Source organism: Maniola hyperantus, chromosome 21, assembly GCF_902806685.2.
Source record: "Maniola hyperantus chromosome 21, iAphHyp1.2, whole genome shotgun sequence".
NCBI lineage: Eukaryota > Metazoa > Arthropoda > Insecta > Lepidoptera > Nymphalidae > Maniola > Maniola hyperantus.
In genome coordinates this window covers 8,109,362-8,127,608 of record NC_048556.1, presented here as the reverse complement: position 1 = coordinate 8,127,608, position 18,247 = coordinate 8,109,362, and the positions used below count along the sequence as shown (strand labels likewise).

The 18,247-nt window shown below is 38.4% G+C and overlaps 1 protein-coding gene across 1 annotated transcript in view; it reads right to left on the bottom strand.

The window, feature by feature from the left end:
* Kat60 (Katanin 60) overlaps nt 1–18,247 on the bottom strand; it is a 54,744-nt gene that overhangs the window by 20,457 nt on the left and 16,040 nt on the right. Inside the window, exon 2 of the mRNA XM_034979952.2 lies at nt 6,275–6,380. Within this exon, the coding sequence (XP_034835843.1) occupies nt 6,275–6,380 (106 nt within the window). The remainder of the gene's footprint in view (nt 1–6,274; nt 6,381–18,247) is intronic.

The following is an 18,247-nucleotide window of genomic DNA, read 5'->3' as shown; positions in this document are numbered from 1 at the left end:
CAATTTGATATAATCTAATGGAGCGTCGGGTTCGCCCCGTGCAGGCACCTCTAGCTTTTTTTTTCATTCATTATAGTGCGTTTTATGTATTTAAATCACTTGCTTTGACGATGAAGGAAATCATCATGAGGAAACCTGCATGCCTGAGAGTTTCTCCATAATCTTCTCAATGGCGTGTGAAGTCGCACTTGGCCAACATAATGGATTACGGCCAAACCCTTCTTATTCTGAGAGGAGACCCGTGCTCAGTACTGAGCCGGAGATGGATTGTTGTTGATAATGATGCCGGCCGTCAACTAAGCCGCAACGTTGATTAGGAATATGAACGAATCTTGAAGTAGATTTAGCACAGAAATTATTCAGATCCTTTAGTTAGTTTAGTTTGTGCTCTTCGGTGAGTCGCGAAGCTGAAGTTGCAATAGGCGGGGTACATAGCTTGAAGACCCAATAGGCGTTCTAGTCCCAAGATGCTTGGACGACGACCTCGCACCGAAAAGCGCAGCGTTGGAAGATGTCTAGTGGACAAACGACCTCAAGCGAGTAGTTGGGAGCCGCTAAAGATAAACAGCGCAAGCTTATGTTAAATGACTAATATTCCACTTTCCTTTCCAACTAAGCGTAAAGCTTATGCTAGGAGTAGGTACGACAATAGTGCTACGCTCGGGGCTTGAACCGTCAACTTTTCACTTTTCAGTCCACTCCTTTACCCGTTGAGCTACAGAGGCTCTAAGAAGAAGAACTTGAAGAAGGTCAACAGAACTTCGCCAAGCAGTAGACGTGGATTTGCTAAATCGAATCAGTTACTTTAAGCATACCTACTTTGATTCAAAAGGCTATATTAAATACGTGGTTAGCCCATTTTCCCAAACACGGTCAAAGGCAAAAGATGACAATATTTATTTATAAGCCGAGTTTTCAGATAGCGATGCGACGTTCCACCATTATCTATACACGAGGCCTCCCGCATCAAGTTCCGCAGTTTTTCATTATATTACCTGGTTACTGTAGAGCCGGTATAACATCTATTTACGTATTTGTGATGTTTATTCATTAGCTAGAGTAGCTAGCAACGCATATTACACAAAGATGTAGAATGAATATTTTACCTGCAATGCGTGTGTAGAAAAATGTGCTCGTTAGAGTTCTAAATATTTGCGAGACCAGCCTTAGGTACCAGCTTTTTTTAATTTACGATTTTTTCTTCCATCCCAGGCTTGGCACTTGTGATAATAATATCCAATATCAATACATAAGTACCTACCGGGTCGAATTGGTACCTATGGAGTTACCTTCTCCGAGAGATAATTCTATACCTTTGGTTGTACGAATTGGTGAATTTTTTTAAACAAATCGTTCAATTTTGGCAACAGCGCTAACATACAGACAGAACCAATGACATAACGTGCGACGGGCTGATATTACTATACTTAGAACTATATTTTAATCTACAAAGAAAGCTCTGCTCATGGTTGTAACTCGTGAACGAGTCCTTGCGACAAAGTTCAGGAGCAGAAGCTGAAAATCCTTGGAGGGCAGAAATTCGCGAAGCGTGTTAATTAATACAGCTCTTTATTGTGAAACCTGTCATTATTACATTGCGATTATCGAATAACTGATTATTTCCTGAATTTACGGTACTGTTGCCAATAGTGGAAGCATGTGGCCGACAGTCTTTCCGGATTGCGATTATCGCATAGTAATCATCGGTTTGGCATATCTATTTTCACGTGTGAAAATATAAGGATCTTTGTACACTTTGTACACTAGGGCATTAACCCAATAGGCTGCAGTCTTCGAGTTTGTGTTCATGGTGCGGCTCTAACGGTGTGCAAAGGGTTATAGGTACCGCAAGACTTCGCTCATCGCTGGCTGGGTTCGGTAAGAAGTACGGTCCTGTTACCCAGACAAAAGATCATACGTACCACCATGGTGCTTTAGTTGGTTCAAGTCCGACATAACCTCCACGTCTCCCCGTGGCGCGGTGGTATCCATGACGATCTCCCCACAAATATAAAAAGGCAGTCTACGCTGCTGGTACAACCGATCTAGAGTTCGGTGTTTAGCGTTTGCTTTTCTATGGGCAATCATGGTTTGGTTCGTAGTTCGTACAATGATGAGCGAAGTGAGTGAAAACTCAACATAAATATCGGAAAACAATAGTATGGATAATGTCACGTCCTTCCTCGTCTAATGTCGGTTTTGTTGTCAAAGGAACTGTTGCGAATATTCACAATAATGTTTCGTGTCGTTCGCACTATAACGCCGGGAGTGAAATAAGCGGCCATTTAAATTTTGTCCTCTCTCGTTAGTTATGTTAAGCTACCGCTTGTGCGTCAAGGCCGTGGCCCTGATAAGTGTCAGTCAACGTATTAATTAGCCATGGAGTAAAGTGGGTCGACGATAACAATCTGCACGTCATCACTAAAACACAAAGAATTCATTGTGATCACAATAATTTTAATCTGCAGCCGGGAAAGGTGCGAGTATTCGCGTCATGCGGTTTAAAACAATAGTTGTCAAGTGTGGGTGAGTATGTAACTACGGTTGCATGATTGCTTTTTTCAGATAGGTTATGAATGATGGTACTGTGAAAGATAAACGCGTCGTTCTCCTAATATGTATTCGAGCCCTAAAGCACAACTCTTACAATACTTATAGGTAAGTGCAGAGTAGAGTGGCAACGAAGTCTGATCGAGGCGCAGTTTCTTTTTGATAACTCAAACTAAGCATTATTTACTTGAGCATAAAAATGTCTTCAGTTTTATCTGTTAATAATAAAGACACTACGTTTCTGCTTCATTTCATTCTGAAGGTGTGCAAAGCACCTAATTTTTCAAATTATAATTGAGATGTCAAATCATGAAGTTTATCCTTCATATTACATGCCAGACTTACACCAATGCACATATAACACGTAAAAACTCCTCACCTCATTTTAACTTTTTGTGTTAAAATTCATGTCAAATGTACGATTTTAGTCCCTGTTTTAAACTTGAACCGTACTTTTGACATGACAGTTGGCCCGCAGACTTAAAATGGCGCGTGAAGAGTCATTTTGTTTGGACTATATTGTCACGTCAGTAAGATTGTAAAGTTACACTAGGCCATCTATTCGGAAGAGCGGAAGATGTAGGTTTTTTATAAGGTGATAACTATAAAAGGAAATAACATCTCGCACCTTTCTCCTTTTGTAGGAGGTACTTATAACCCTTTCACTTTCACAATTTATTTAACGACTTATAGTTATCAACTTACTATAAAAGACTAAAACTAAAAAATTACAATAATTTGGATGATTCAAGTGTAATCTATGTATTTAAGTTGGTGAAAGTACAAAATAATACCTGTACATTGTGAGGTCCATCTATCACTACACTACGAATATGGACATTAGTATTTACACAGTATAATACTGGTTTGTACCTAGTACCTACTTTTGCAAGTGACTTTCGAAAAGTTCTGTTTGAAAGAAAACTATAGCCTCAGAGTGTTTCTGTCAGCAATTAATCAAACCGTTTAAAACAGTGAAAGTAAATTGCTTACTATAAACGATGTAACCAGTTTTTAGTGAGGCGAATTTAACCATCAGGGCAAAGGATCTATCAGTTAAAAATCAAATCAAATCATTATTATTATTCACTAGATAATGCCCGCGACTACGACCGCGTGGAATAAAAAATCTCGTGGGAACTCTTTGATTTTCCGGGATAAAAAGTAGCCTATGTCCTTCCCCGGGATGCACGCTATCGCTGTACCAAATTTCGTCAAAATCGGTTGAACGGATGGGCCGTGAAAAACAGACAGACAGACAGACAGACGCACTTGGTCACGAATACGATCATAGATGTAAAAGGAGTCTATCCGTGACTAGCTTATTCCCGCGACTTTCCGTGTGCACAAAAAAATTCGAACCCCTATTTTACCCCTTTAGGGGTTGAATTTTTAAAATTCCTTACTTAGCGGATGCCTACATCATAATTGCTATCTGCATGCAAAATTTCAGCTCGATCCATCCAGTGGTTTGAGCTGTGCGTTGATAGATAAGTCAGTCAGTCAGTCACCTTTTCCTTTTATATATTAGGATTATATAGTTCTCAGGCTGTTAAAATTGCAAAAAAAAAACTCGAAACATTTAAATCTCAGTGAACTTGATTTGAATGTCAAATAGGTACAACATGTAGTACGAGTGGGCATGTACTCGTACGCAAGTCACGGAATTTCTCCTTAACTAAAGGTTAACAACCAACTTATATAACCAAAACTTTACTGATATCAAGGCCTTGATGCAAATATTTATGTTACGAAAACTTTTAATAAACTAGCGTGCAAGAAAATTAGGGCACTCTGAAAAACCGGCCAAGTGCGAGTCAGACTCGCGCACTGAGGGTTCCGTAGTACAGTCGTATTTTGCGACATTTTGCACGATAATTCAAAAACTATGATGCATAAAAATAAATAAAAAGCTGTTTTAGAATGCACAGGTGAAGACCTTTCATATGAAACCCCACTTGACATAGTTATCTTACTTCGAAAATTGAAAATACTAATTATTAGTTCATGACCACAATTTAATTATTTTTGTGTGATCCAACCCTAAATTCACGGTTTTCAGATTTTTCCCCAAATGTCAGCTATAAGATCTACCGACAGACAGACAGACAGACAGACAGACAGACAGATAGACAGACAACAAATTGATTCTATAAGGGTCCGGTTTTCCTTTTGCGGTACGGAACCCTAAAAATGGGTGGGATATTGGATGGAGAAACTGTGGCTGCTTTTTCCATAATTCTCAGACGGAATAGGTGTGTAGGACTAGTCCCATTTATAGCCTCTCAGTACCAGAAGGTGGGTGATGATTTTTGCTACGTTTATCAGACTTCCATGACAGTAGCAAGAAATTGCAATACAGGTTTTGTAATTCAGGCATTCCGAAACAGTGGTAAATTAAATTAGTTGACAGTTCAAAAGCACTTGTAAAAATTTGAATAAAAATATATTCTATTCTAAAAAAAATATAATATATTCTAAGTATTCTATTCTATTGTCATTTCATCCCAATGGTGTTCAACAGGATAGAGGCCTGGACTACGGATAGTACACTTTAAATCTTAAATTACTTAATGTATTATAATTACTAATTAGTATATAATATAATCATGCTTTGTATCCATTTTTAGGGTGGCCTAATTATACTGCACGCCAGTTTCTACTTACCTACGTTCATCAAAACAAAATGTAGACATACCTACTATTTAGGTACGATAATATCTTATCGTTAATTTAAGCTACTAAATTTTAGATAATAGGATTTATTGTTACGTCGTAGTAAATGCGGATTAGAGACTATGTGTTATGTGTCCTTCAAATAGTAACTACTTGATGTAGTAAAGCAAGACAACATTAGGTATATCCAAGAAACTTGTCTCTCCATAGACGACTGATATCCTATACAGTAAACAGGCCTGGATAGCGTCACAAAAACTTGTCCAACACGGTTCCTAGGAGTCACAAAGGAACGATATGAAGGCGTTCACACTGCAAAAAGCTAGGAGCTGCGTTGCTGCATACGCGTTTCTTATCTCTTCTCTATATTTTATTATATAAAAATGAATCGCTAAATGTGTTGCTGATCGCAAATCTCGAGAACAGATGAACCGATTTCGCTAATTCTTTTTTTATAATATTCCTTGAAGTACTGGGATGGTTCTTACGGAGAGAAATATTTAAAAAACTCCTGAAAAAGAATCGACTGTTAGGCGGTACGAAGTTTGCCGGGGCAGGTAGTTTAGTAATACAATCATTGTTTGAGCGACCGAAGATTCGTCGTTCGTTCTTTTGTCATTGTACGAACAGTTTTTTTCGTACAAAAGCACACCGCAGCCCATCTACGAAATAATCGAAATCTACGAAATCATCACCGAAAAAACTTTAAAAAATAAATACGTATGTACCTATCACTAAAATTATGTCCGCGAATTCATTCATCCGTTTTGGTTTAAAAATCCCGGAACTGATTTTCCGGGATAAAACTAATCTAAACTAACTATATCCATGCAAAAAATCACATGGATCCGTTGCGCGTTGTTCCGTTTGCAGCGTGATTAAAGGACAAACAAACACACTTTCGCATTTATAAGGTATTTTGTATTAATTTAAGTAGGTAGTGATATTTTTTATTTACTATAAGCCCACGCTTGACTACATGGTATGAGGAATGAGGACGCAAAGCGCGAAACGCTAGTGAAATGTCAATATCGAAGGTATAACTTACCACCGGTCAACGGAGTGATAGCCTTTTCCCCATCGTGCTGGAACATCTGCAGGGTTGCCACGGTCGCCTTCAGCTGCTCGTACTCGCGCGCCATCTGTTTCTGGACCTGTAACCAATAATAACACTGTTAGAACCCCATTTTACAAAACAACTGGCCAAAACGTAGTTTGGGAGTAGTTTATGTCCACGTAGAATGAAGTAAAGCATCGCGTGAAACCTTATCTTGTCTACAACTAAAGTCTAGATCATCATCATCATCAACGACCCATCGGCCCACTACTGTGCACGGCTCTCCTCTCACAATGAGAAGGGTTTGGACTTTTAAGTAATTAAAAATCGCTTTAACGGTGAAGGAGGAAATCGTGAGGAAACCTGCATGCCTGAGTATTCTCCATAATTTTTTCAAAGGTGTGGGAAATCTGCCAATCCGTATTTGGCCAGCGTGGTGGACTATGGCCTTCTCATGTCTAGATAATATTCGCCAATTCCCTTCTTCAAATGTACTGGAAGAAGGTAGAACAATAATATTCGATACATTATATTCGTCTTTAGTTGTTTTAGAATTTTATAAACGGTTATTACTCACTATAAATTATTGTTACGTGATTACACTTAATTGACTGTAAAAAATGTTCAAGAAAGAAGGCTGTATGCAAAGTAAGCCAAGGTCTAATGACCAACATCGACGACGGTGAGAGAATAAGGTTTTTACATACGATGGAACAAATTCATACATACGAACATCTACTTAAATATTTATTGATCTTGAATATTTTACCTTTTGTTCAGAATGGCAGATATTTTTACCTAAATAGGTAGGTATATTTAATTTTTAGGTGCAATACAGACTTTAAAACAAATAAAATCCTATCGAAATGCAAACAGTCGTGGTTTTTGCTAAACCTCTGTTACGTGAAGTTAGCAGGAGGTGTCAAGCCCTGCCTGTTAGCATTTGAATATCAACTTTCCGTCAAAGCTGGTTTTAAAACGATACTGCAAAGTAACCAATTATTTAGTCAGTATAAAAGTAAAGTCGGGGTTCGATCCCGGGCACGCACCTTAACCTTTCGCAGTTATGTTAGTTTAAAATAAATAAATATCACTCGCTTTAAAGGTAGGAAACATCGTCATGAAACCTGCATATCTGAGAGTTCCCCATAATGTTCTCAAAGGTATGTGAAGTCTGCCAATCCGCACTTGCCAGCGTGGTGGACTATGGCCAAAACCTTTGTCACTCCTTACGGGTCTCCTCTCAAGGAGACCCGTGCTCTGTAGTGAGCCGGCGATGGTTTGATCATGATGATGATGATAAAGAATCAACATCTAAACCTTCCGTTACCCAGTCGAATGAATACGCTAGCTCAACTGCTAATATTTAGCAAAATTTAAAGTTACTCAGAATATCATGAAGTTATGTTGTACAAAAAAGCGGCAGGCGAGCCGTTTAATAATTTCCAAGAATAGCACTCATAAAATTATAGCCACAAAAGTATGCCAAACGATTCAATTCGTACAATGCGATCGTTTCACGAACCACCATCGCATTTCACAGAAAGTGCCAACGTCAAATGATAGAAAAGACAATGGACGATAGCTCGCAATGATACTCATGGTTTGAGATCTGGTGGAACAATTGTTATCAGAAAAGGTTAACCGGGAGATCCAGAGATTATTTTATTTATTTATTTTTATTCAGATACAAGCTATTCCTCAGACGAGTCGCAGGGAGCCGCTGGATCTAGGCGGCGCAAGACCGTGGCGTGTGGAAGTCCCTACAAGAGACCTATGTCCAGCAGTGGACGTCTATTGGTTGATGATGATGACGATGATGATGATGAAGTTATCCCTTGACTGCGTCTGCAATCTCACCTGGTGGTAAGTGATGATGCAGTCTTAGATGGTAGTGGGCTAACCTGGAAGGGGTATGGCAGTTTTTTATGAAACCCATGCCCTGATTCGACTTGTCCAGAATGGAAGAGCAGCGTAAGAGGATATTCATTGGTCAGTTGTATTACGCTATTAAAATTTCAAATGCTAAGGCCCGGTATCCATCAGAGATGTGTTTAGCAGACCAATCAGATTACAGTTAGATGACGTGATAATTTTTCGCATCATCTATCTGGTGGATAGGTCTGCTAAACACATCTCCGCTCTGGTGGAAACTGGGCCTAAAAGGCACAAGTTTGTGCCTCCTGCTAATTTCACTTACAACTTCGTTACGATATTAGCATTTGAGTAGGATAAATATCGTCTTTTATATATTTTTGTGTGATACTGATAACTAGAGACCAGATTATATGCATTTGCATATTCGCATATGCATTTGCATATTTTAGCCATTCTCAGCGGTAATAGCATATTTTACCTAAGATCTAGTTATTGATGCATATTATCGGTACATTTACAATATTTTTCACTCACCCTGCGTTCCGAAATGCGACCAAATTTAATAACTAACAAGTGATAACTATGGCACGGTAATATTCGAAATTACTGGCATGTCAACCTAAACTCATAATCGCAAATCTATCACGACACCGCGTTGACAAGTTTTCATAACATAAGGCAAGTAATAAAACTTACAGTTCACGACACAGTTTACCAAATTATATCAAGAACCTTTCAAAACTTCTTACCAGTTCTCCAACATGAGTGATTTCTTTCGTTCACAAAAGCGATATTTCACAAGATTCATCATCATCATGGATCAATCCATCGCCAGCTCACTTCAGAACACGGGTCTCCTCTCAGAGTCAGAAGGGTTTTGGTCATAGTCTACCACGCTGGCCAAGTGCGGATTGGCAAACTTCACACACCTTCGAGAACATTATGGAGAACTCTCAAGCATGCAGGTTTCCTCACGATGTTTTCCTTTGCCGTTAAAGCAAGTGATATTTAATTGCTTAAAACCCACATAACTCCCAAAAGTTAGAGATTCGTGTCCGGGATCGACATCCGATTAGGAGGCGGACGTTCTAATCACTAGGCTATCACAGCTTACAAGATTATTAAAACAATAAAAATCACTTCCCAGCTCCCCACGCACAAAAACACCAAATTCATTCATTCATTAAGCAATAATATATTCGCGACAATACATTAAATATTTGGACAGAAACACCTTGACCGAGATTGTGTAACAGTTCGTTTAAGGGTGTTTAATATGCGGTTATTAAAACTACCCACATATTTTAGTTTGGCGCGTATCGCTCGATGGCGGTGAACGTATACTAAACTGGAGCGTTGATCCATGACAGTCATATAGAAGGTAGGGTTGTCAAAGAAAATGCTAACTTAACCAACTTTTATCAAGATCTCAAAATTTTCTACCAGCTCTCCAGCAACATGAGTGATTTCTTTCGTTCACAAAAGCGAAATTTGATATCTCACAAGATTTAACACAATAAAAAGCACTTCCTAGCTTCCCACCCACTAGAAACACCTAATTCATTCATTCATTAAGCTATATATACATATATATATATAATATATTCGCGACAATACATTAAATATTTGGATTGAAACACCTTGACCGAGATTGTGTTTCGTTAAGGGTGTTTAATATGCGGTTATTAAAACTACCACATATTATTATAGTTTGGCGCGTATCGCTCGATGACGGTGAACGTATACCAAAATGGAGTGTTGTTCCACAGCTCTATACAAGTTAGGGCTGCCATATTTACTTTAGGTTTAAAAAGTAAAGTTTTCTATAATAGTTTGACTAAAACAGGTAACGCGGAAAATTTTAATCTACTTGTTGAACATTATTAAGTAAGTTGTTCGTAATTGAAAATATTGAAATAGACTAAGATATCTATATATATAAAAGGAAAAGGTGACTGACTGACTGATCTATCAACGCACAGCTCTAACTACTGGACGGATCGGGTTGAAATTTGGCATGCGGATAGCTATTATAACGTAGGCATCCGCTAAGAAAGGATTTTTGAAAATTCAACCCCTAAGCGGGTAAAATAGGGGTTTGAAATTTGTGTAGTCCACGCGGACAAAGTCGCGAGCATAAGCTAGTTTTTACATATATATTTAGTTTGGCGCGTATCGCTCGATGACGGTGAACGTATACTAAAATGGACCGTTGTTCCACAGTTCTATACAAGTTAGGGTTGCCATATGGTATAAAAAGTAAGGTTTTCTATAATATTTTGACTAAAACGGGTAACGCGGAAAATTTTAATCCACTTTTTGAAGATTGTTAAGTAGGAAGTTCGTAATTGAAAATATTGAAATAGATTAAGATATTTTTATTTTTTCTACTCAGTCATTTAGTGATTAGTAGGTACAGTACGCCGCCATAAGTGATGTACATCGGCATTTAGATGACATTTCGGCTTTGTACAGCGTTGTCTCTGCCACTCATACCTACATGGCGTTTTGTCGGTCTCAACGACAGGGACAACGCTCTACAAATCTGCTATCACCTAAAGGTCGATGCACATTACTTTCTACCGCGTACTGTAATGACAGTTTATAGGTAGTTTTTGAATAGTGTCTGGGATAATATTAAGTCTAGGTACACGTATTACGAACAGCCGAATAGGGCACGCGGTTATGGTAAAATTGTCCCGGCTTCTATGGAAATAATGCCGTGATTTAATGTTGCGGTTGTATTTTTAGCTATGAACTACTTTTACCTAATTGTTTTCACAACTTCCTTTGAAAGATGTATTGTACGGTTTTGCTTGAAATTTTGCTCATTTGAATTTAGGAGACAATTTGTGTTGTAATACAAAATATATTTGGAATATAATATAGGTTACCGTATTAAGATAATTACACATTTTGTGGCTAATTCCGTTGTACACAATCTCAAAAATAAACTAAAAAGGCACGTCTGAATCTATTGTTATCCTTTTCATTCACAATGTTGCTTACAGAAAAGGACTAGATTTAGACATGTTAATTTAGTTTAGTTTAGAGATTGAGTACAAGAGAATCAGCCCCAATTGTTGTGTTGTGTCCTGAAGCAACAGAGTCAAACGGAGTCATTTTAATATGAAGTCGTACACATTTGTTTGTCGTGTGCCTGAATATTCAGATTAGGAGGCGGACGTCTTAACCACGGCACTGTACCTATATGAAGTGACTGCATATCACAATTCAATGCAAGGATATCAGATACACCCCCAAACGTGTTCCACAGCGGATACATGCAGGCATAAATTATTCTGGTTCAACGACCCAGCCCACCGACGGACAGCCGAATGCTATCAACATGCGTGACTACGGAGTACGGACAGACATGACGAATGTAAGCGACAATAGAACAAATGCTTGGCGTCAATCCAGCCACCGAATTAGACTAGGTGACCTAAACTGTGACTCGAAAGTCGAAACCTATCCGGTTTTCTTTGGAACCCCATCTACTCCTGTCTTCTAGCCAGCGTTTGTTAGATGAATGTGCAGTACTCCAATGAGCCATCACAGCCTTATAAGTGTGAAAAAAATCAACCCCATTACATATGTTATTTTTGGAAAGTCCTTGAGTGGAGACCGCGTTTAAGCAAGCGTAGTGTGGGACGCCCTCCAGCACGCTGGACCGATGATATAAAGAGGCTGGCGGGAAGTGGCTGGATGAGGAAGGCTGAGGACCGGGTATGGTGGCGCTCTTTAGGGAAGGCCTATGTCCAACAGTGGACGTCCACAGGCTGATGATGATGATGATGATGTTATTTTTAGACATAGAAAAAACCGTAAAAATGAACCCTAATAAAATTCACAGCCTCTTTTGCGCATCCAGTAGCATAGAATGTCTTCCACGAAGAATACTTACTATAGGGATTTGACGATCACGTCGGAAATAATAGATCAGTCAATGACTGTTTAAACATGGGACTTATGCGTATCAAAAAAGTTATTATAAGTTATACCATAACTTTTATGATATTTAACAATTCTCTCCCAAGAGTCGCGATCTGTTGTTCAGAACTGTCATGATGATTGCCGCATATCAAGTACGTGCCAAGTATCGAGCAGCGGTCGGAGCTAAATGTCAAAATTCAAAAATCTTACAAAATAAGTAATCAGAAGTAAATTGGATTCCAAGCATAACTATAGGTTTAAGTAAATGTAATTAAAGGTGGAGCAAGGACTTATTGAAATTGTGTAAGCGTGGAAGCAATCTAAATGCTGCCAAATACTAAAACAATTAACAAAAATTTGAGGGTGGCCACAGGATAAACCTACACAGCCTGAGAGCTTGATATTAGTACTTACTACTTATTATAATCATAACTAATAATCATCATCATCATGCTCAACCCATCGGCGCGGCGCCCCACTACTTAGCACGGTATCTCCTCTAAGAATGAGAAGGGTTTATAGGCCAAAGTCTGCTACGCTGGGCGAGTGTAGATTGACAGACTTTAAACACTTTTGAGAACAATATAGAAAACTCTCAGGTATGTACAGGAGAACTCTCAATACTAATATTGTAATTAAATTATGCGAAAGTGAGTTTGTTGAATTGCCTTTCAAGCATGCCGCTACAAGGGAACAACGCATCGACATGATTTTTAGGGTTCCGTACCCCCAAAGGAAAATCTAAAACAGATTTTTATTTATTTTTATGCATTATAGTAATTTGATTTACCTATCGTTCAAAATGTCGAAAAATACGACTGTAGTATGGAACCCTCGGTGCGCAAGTATGACTCACATTTGGCCGGTTTTTTACATTTATAACTTAAAAGTATAGTACGCAACAGGTCGAGATGGCAATCAATGCGGGGACGCCCGGCACATCCGCACAGCCTCCGCGCTAGCCCGATGCGGGATAGCGCGGGCACCTGTGCAGGTGTGCGGGGCGTCCCTCCACCTCATACCCCGATTGCCATTTCGACCTGTCGCGAACTATAGTTATAAATTATAAACCTGATGGAGCCATTATTCCCATTTTTCTAAATACAGTCAGAAAGTCTGATTTAATGAAGAGAACTGAGCACGCACCTTCTTGGCTTCCACCCAGTCACATGTATGGTTACGAAATAATGCAAAAGACCTGGCCGACTTCATAATTGTTCTACGTCCACAACGCATCATAAAAACTCATATCTCAATAAAAGCGAAGTCATTGAACCATATTGCACTTTCCTTTTCCGCCAGACGTCTGTTTGCTATGATAATATGTATTGCGAGAGATAAAACTCGATTGCGGATATAATTAACGCTACAAATTGGGTATTTGCCTATGTCAAAAATAAATTATTTCTCAGAGATTATTAAATAAAGGGTCTACCAAAATACGTAAAATCCACATCCTTTGTTAGTTTTAAGTGTAATAACCATTTAAATTATCGATTAAACTAGAAAAGCACGTCATGATTGTGACGTCACATTTTAGTATTTCATAGAAGCTTGCATACTAAGCGCGCGTTTTGCCGTTTGATAAAAAGTTACTGATTTGACTAGTTGTCAAATACCGTATTCTGGCTTCACTGGCAATAAATTGAGACATCGATCACGAATCAAACAGCCAGTTAAGCTAAAATACCTACAGGCGGGTGCATGATCATAAGTTTGCCACTGGGCGCCTTGGGACGCATTATTCGATTTGACTTGGTGACAATTAAATTGGGTATTTGACTCCAATTTTTTTATTACTTTATTATAAACTAGGATAAAAATAATGACGTAAACTGAAAAAACTAATTAAATCGATCAAATAACAAAAAAATTATAAGCATTTAACGATATAGCATTCTGACGTCACACCTTATTAATGCCATAGTAGCTTCGTGCGGTTTCATACAAATTTTTGCGAGAAAGGGATAGAAGACCCTCCCCACTTCAAAATTAAAATGCCCGTAACTTTGTAAATCTTTGTTGGATTTAAGATTTTTTTCAGCGTAGCTGTAGGTACGTCATTATTTTTATCCTAGTTTATAATAAAGTAATAATATTTATCAAATTCAAAAGTAGGAAAATACCCATACTTGGTGCAAAAGATGAATAAGAGCAAGCAAAGAATTTCTTAGCGGCTCTTCTCAGTAGAATCTCCATTCCGAACAGATAGTAGAGTCCCAGACGTAGGATAAGAGTCCGTCCTATTTATCCGTATGATAAATAGTGACTCTTTATCCGTATTGAGTATATATGAGCACTGACTATTTATCCATAAGATCCGTAAGTGACTCTTATCCTACGGATACGCCATTTTAAGAGAGTGGGCGAAATACTATGCGCGTGTCTTACGCATGTGACAAATATTTCAAAAGGTGTGAGAGTATAACCGTAAAAGTACAGAGTCAATAAAAGATTTTTTAAATTCATTTACAAGTTAGCCCTTGACTGTAATCTCACCTGGTTGTAAGTGATGATGCAGTCTAAGATAAAAGCGGGCTAACTTGGAAGGGGTATGGCAGTTTTATTAACCCATATTCCTTATCGGTTTCTACACAGTGTTGTACCGGAACGCTAAATCAGAGATGTCCAGTAGTGAAAGGGAAAACCGAAAGAGAACTCTTTGCCAGTGAAAACTAGATACAATTTTCAATAGTCTGTAGGCACCTGGTAGTATGCTAGCACACAAGTATAGTACGCGACAAGTCGCGAGGTGGGGACGCCCCGCAAACCCGCACAGCCTCCGCGCTAGCTTGGTGCGGGATAGCGCGGGTGGCGTTGCCCTGCCTCATACCCCGATTGCTATCTCGATCTGTCGCGTGCTATAGTACAAAATATTCGAATCACTCAATAAGACAAGTGTGGAAACACTCATTCATCCCAACAGAGATACAACGTAAACAAAGAGTCTGCTCGAGTCTCGACGCGTATACAATCAATTCGAAATAGCTCAACCGCATCCCGTAGTACTCTAATGCTGCGGTTTAGAGAATTCAGTTGTAATTCAACAGATCCCTATTGCTATAGCTAATAGGTTATCGAACTTTACAACGGAAACAAACGTATCGTAGTTATGATCGCAATCGATGGAGCAAGTCGTGATTTTCAAAACAAAGTTCAATACAAATTCAGTTAAATGTCGGTTCTGGTGATTTGAAAGCGAGATAAAAATTAGTTGCAGTAGTAGGTACGTTTATTTCGCTACAGAGCTTTAAGCTTCTATTCATGTTTTTTTTTCGGTTATCTTCTGATATTTATATTTCAGAGCCCTTGAGTGTCGGTTAATTAAATATTAAATTTTCTTTAATCTTTGACAATTTATTTATGTATTATTTTATAAGATAGAATAATGAAAATGAAATTATGTTATAGCTCTCAAATTTTTTTATTGTTTTGAACATACAATACAAAGATACTATAACAAAAAATCGTTTAAGTGACAGTCGGACTCACACACGAAGGGTTCCGTACCATCGTACAAGAAATAACGGTCCAGTATATGTTCGCTCTAACAACTGAACAACACTGAAAGTTAATGACGGAATGCGCCATCTATGATGTATTTTTTTTTTTGAGGGTTTAGTCATAGCTGACTATGTCACCCCCGTAAGATAAACATCACATCATCAAAAAACAAACAAAAAATAAAACATTTTAGGTAAAACAACAACAAAAAACCACCCGGACCGGATGTAATTTAGTAATAATCATATTATTTAGTGGTGAACAAGTTTCTTTATTTGTATGTAACCACAAATTCACATTAATTTCCCTTTACATTGCTAATTGCCAAATATCATGATAAATCAACGGAAAGTATTCTATAGGTTTTGATCCCCTTGACGAGTCTTGATCGACACGACAGACAACGAAGTGATTTTATGAGGGTTCCTATTTTATCTCTGGAGATACGGACCCCTAAAAAGGAAGTCATCTTCGTAAAATGTCAACAAAGAACGCTACATTCACACCTCAAGCACAAAGCTAAGACACGACGTTAATAATCCTGAGATCTTCATCCTTACGACTACGTCTTTCGACATAAAGTGGATATTTTTCTTGCCTTTTTTGTCACCTGTTTCCTCCATTCCTATGTTTTATTTCTGTATAATTCCATACTTCCTTTCCTTCAACGTACCAGGAAATACCACTTCTACATTCTGTGCGAGTTGGAACAGAAACCCCATAATTTCGTTACGTCCGTATTTCCGGATGCACTTTTTAGGGTTCCGTACCTAAAAAGGAAAAACGGAACTCTTAGAGGATCACTTCGTTGTCTGTCTGTCTGTCGTGTCTGTCAAAAAAACCTGTAGGGTATTTCGTTGTTTTTTTAAATTGACGTTCGAATAATCGGAACTAAGATTTAATTGAAAGATTTTCCGCAATAGATAGATCATACTTAAGTTTTATTCTTCATTTGATACCAGGAATCGAAAGCATCCATTTAGTCCAGTTCATCCAGTTAGGTAGTTTTAACAGAAAATCAACAGCAGGAAACTTCCGAGCTATATGTACAAGGCAGGCATAAAATTTACAATCAAAGCATATTAACAAGCAACAATCAAGGTTGATTGACGGTGTAATATTCAATGTGTAGTAAGTATTGTGTAGGTTAAGTTGATAGTAGTTCCGTGGCGTCACCCGATTCAGGGTCCCGGCTGGAAATCAGCTCTGTATGCTCTTGTGTATCAAGGCATACAGCATTATGCTGAGCTGGAACCTTTGTTTCGGATTGTACCACACGCTTCTTACGGCTTTCTGCTTTCCGGGATAACCAAGTCTTAGTTATAACATGTTATTAAACGTATTTCTTTCTTTTTGGGGTTCCGTATCTCAAAAGGAAAACGGAACCCTTATAGAATCACTTTGTTGTCTGTCTGTCAAGAAACCTATAGGGTACTTCCCGTTGAGAATCACGAAATTTGGTAGGTAGGTAGGTCTTATAGCACACGTAAGGGGTAAAATCCGAAACCCGTGAATCTGTGGTTACATCACAAAAAAAATTAAAATGTGTTCATGAACAAATAATAGTATTTTAAACTTCCAAAGTAAGATAACTATACCAATTGGGATATCATATGGAAGGGCTTTACCTGTACATTCTAAAACAGATTTTTATTTATTTTTATGCATTATAGTTCTTGATTTAGCGTGCAAAATGTCGAAAGAATACGACTGCAGTACGGAACCCTCGGTGCGCGAGTCTGACTCGCACTTGGCCGGTTTTTTCAATGTAAGTCAGTGTGAGAAATGAGACATAGAAGGGATGTGTGAAACAAAGTGAAAATTAATTATGTTTTTTAAAGTTAATTGAATCACTTAGGTATTCAAATTACTTAATTGTCTCTTCTTTTGGACATTTGTGGTAATTGGTAATAGGTTTGCACTTGATAAACATTTCATTGATATTGATTATACATTGCATACACGATATCGAATAAATAATCCGACATGCACTTTTAAGTAGAGTAGTGACTCTTAACTCGCATTAAGCAATTTTTTTGCCCTAGATTCTCTTATGATATACAATGACTTGAATTTGATGGACCAAGAGCTTTATAAAAGCGAAAGCGTGTCTGTCTATTTGTCTGTTAGCTTTTCACGACCCATCCGTGTAAACGATTTGGACGAGTACAGAGATAGTTTGCATCCGGGACGGATATAGACGGACTCTTTGTCCTAGAAAATCAAAGAGTTCCCACGGGACTTTTAATGGCCCATCCGTTAAACCGATTTTGATTAAAAGTACAGAGATAGCTTGCATCCCGGGGACAAACACACACTACTTTTTACCCCAGAAAATTCCCACAAGATTTTCACAAAACCTAAATTCACGCGAGCGAAGCCGCGAGCATCGTGGGTTATTATTTGGACCGATCGTGTAGCTACAGCGTGACACCAAGTGCAACGTATCCTAGAATGTTTTCCAATCCTAATCTGACGAGTTTAGTTCGAACCCGTCGCACGAACCAGCTCATGACTATTGACCCTGAACGGGTACGAAACAAGTTAGACTGCCGTCCTGCCCTTTACAACATGAGTTCAGGCGCTTTCTTGCAATTAAAAGTACCCAAATCCAAAGATTGCAGCTTTCTACACGACAACAAAGGA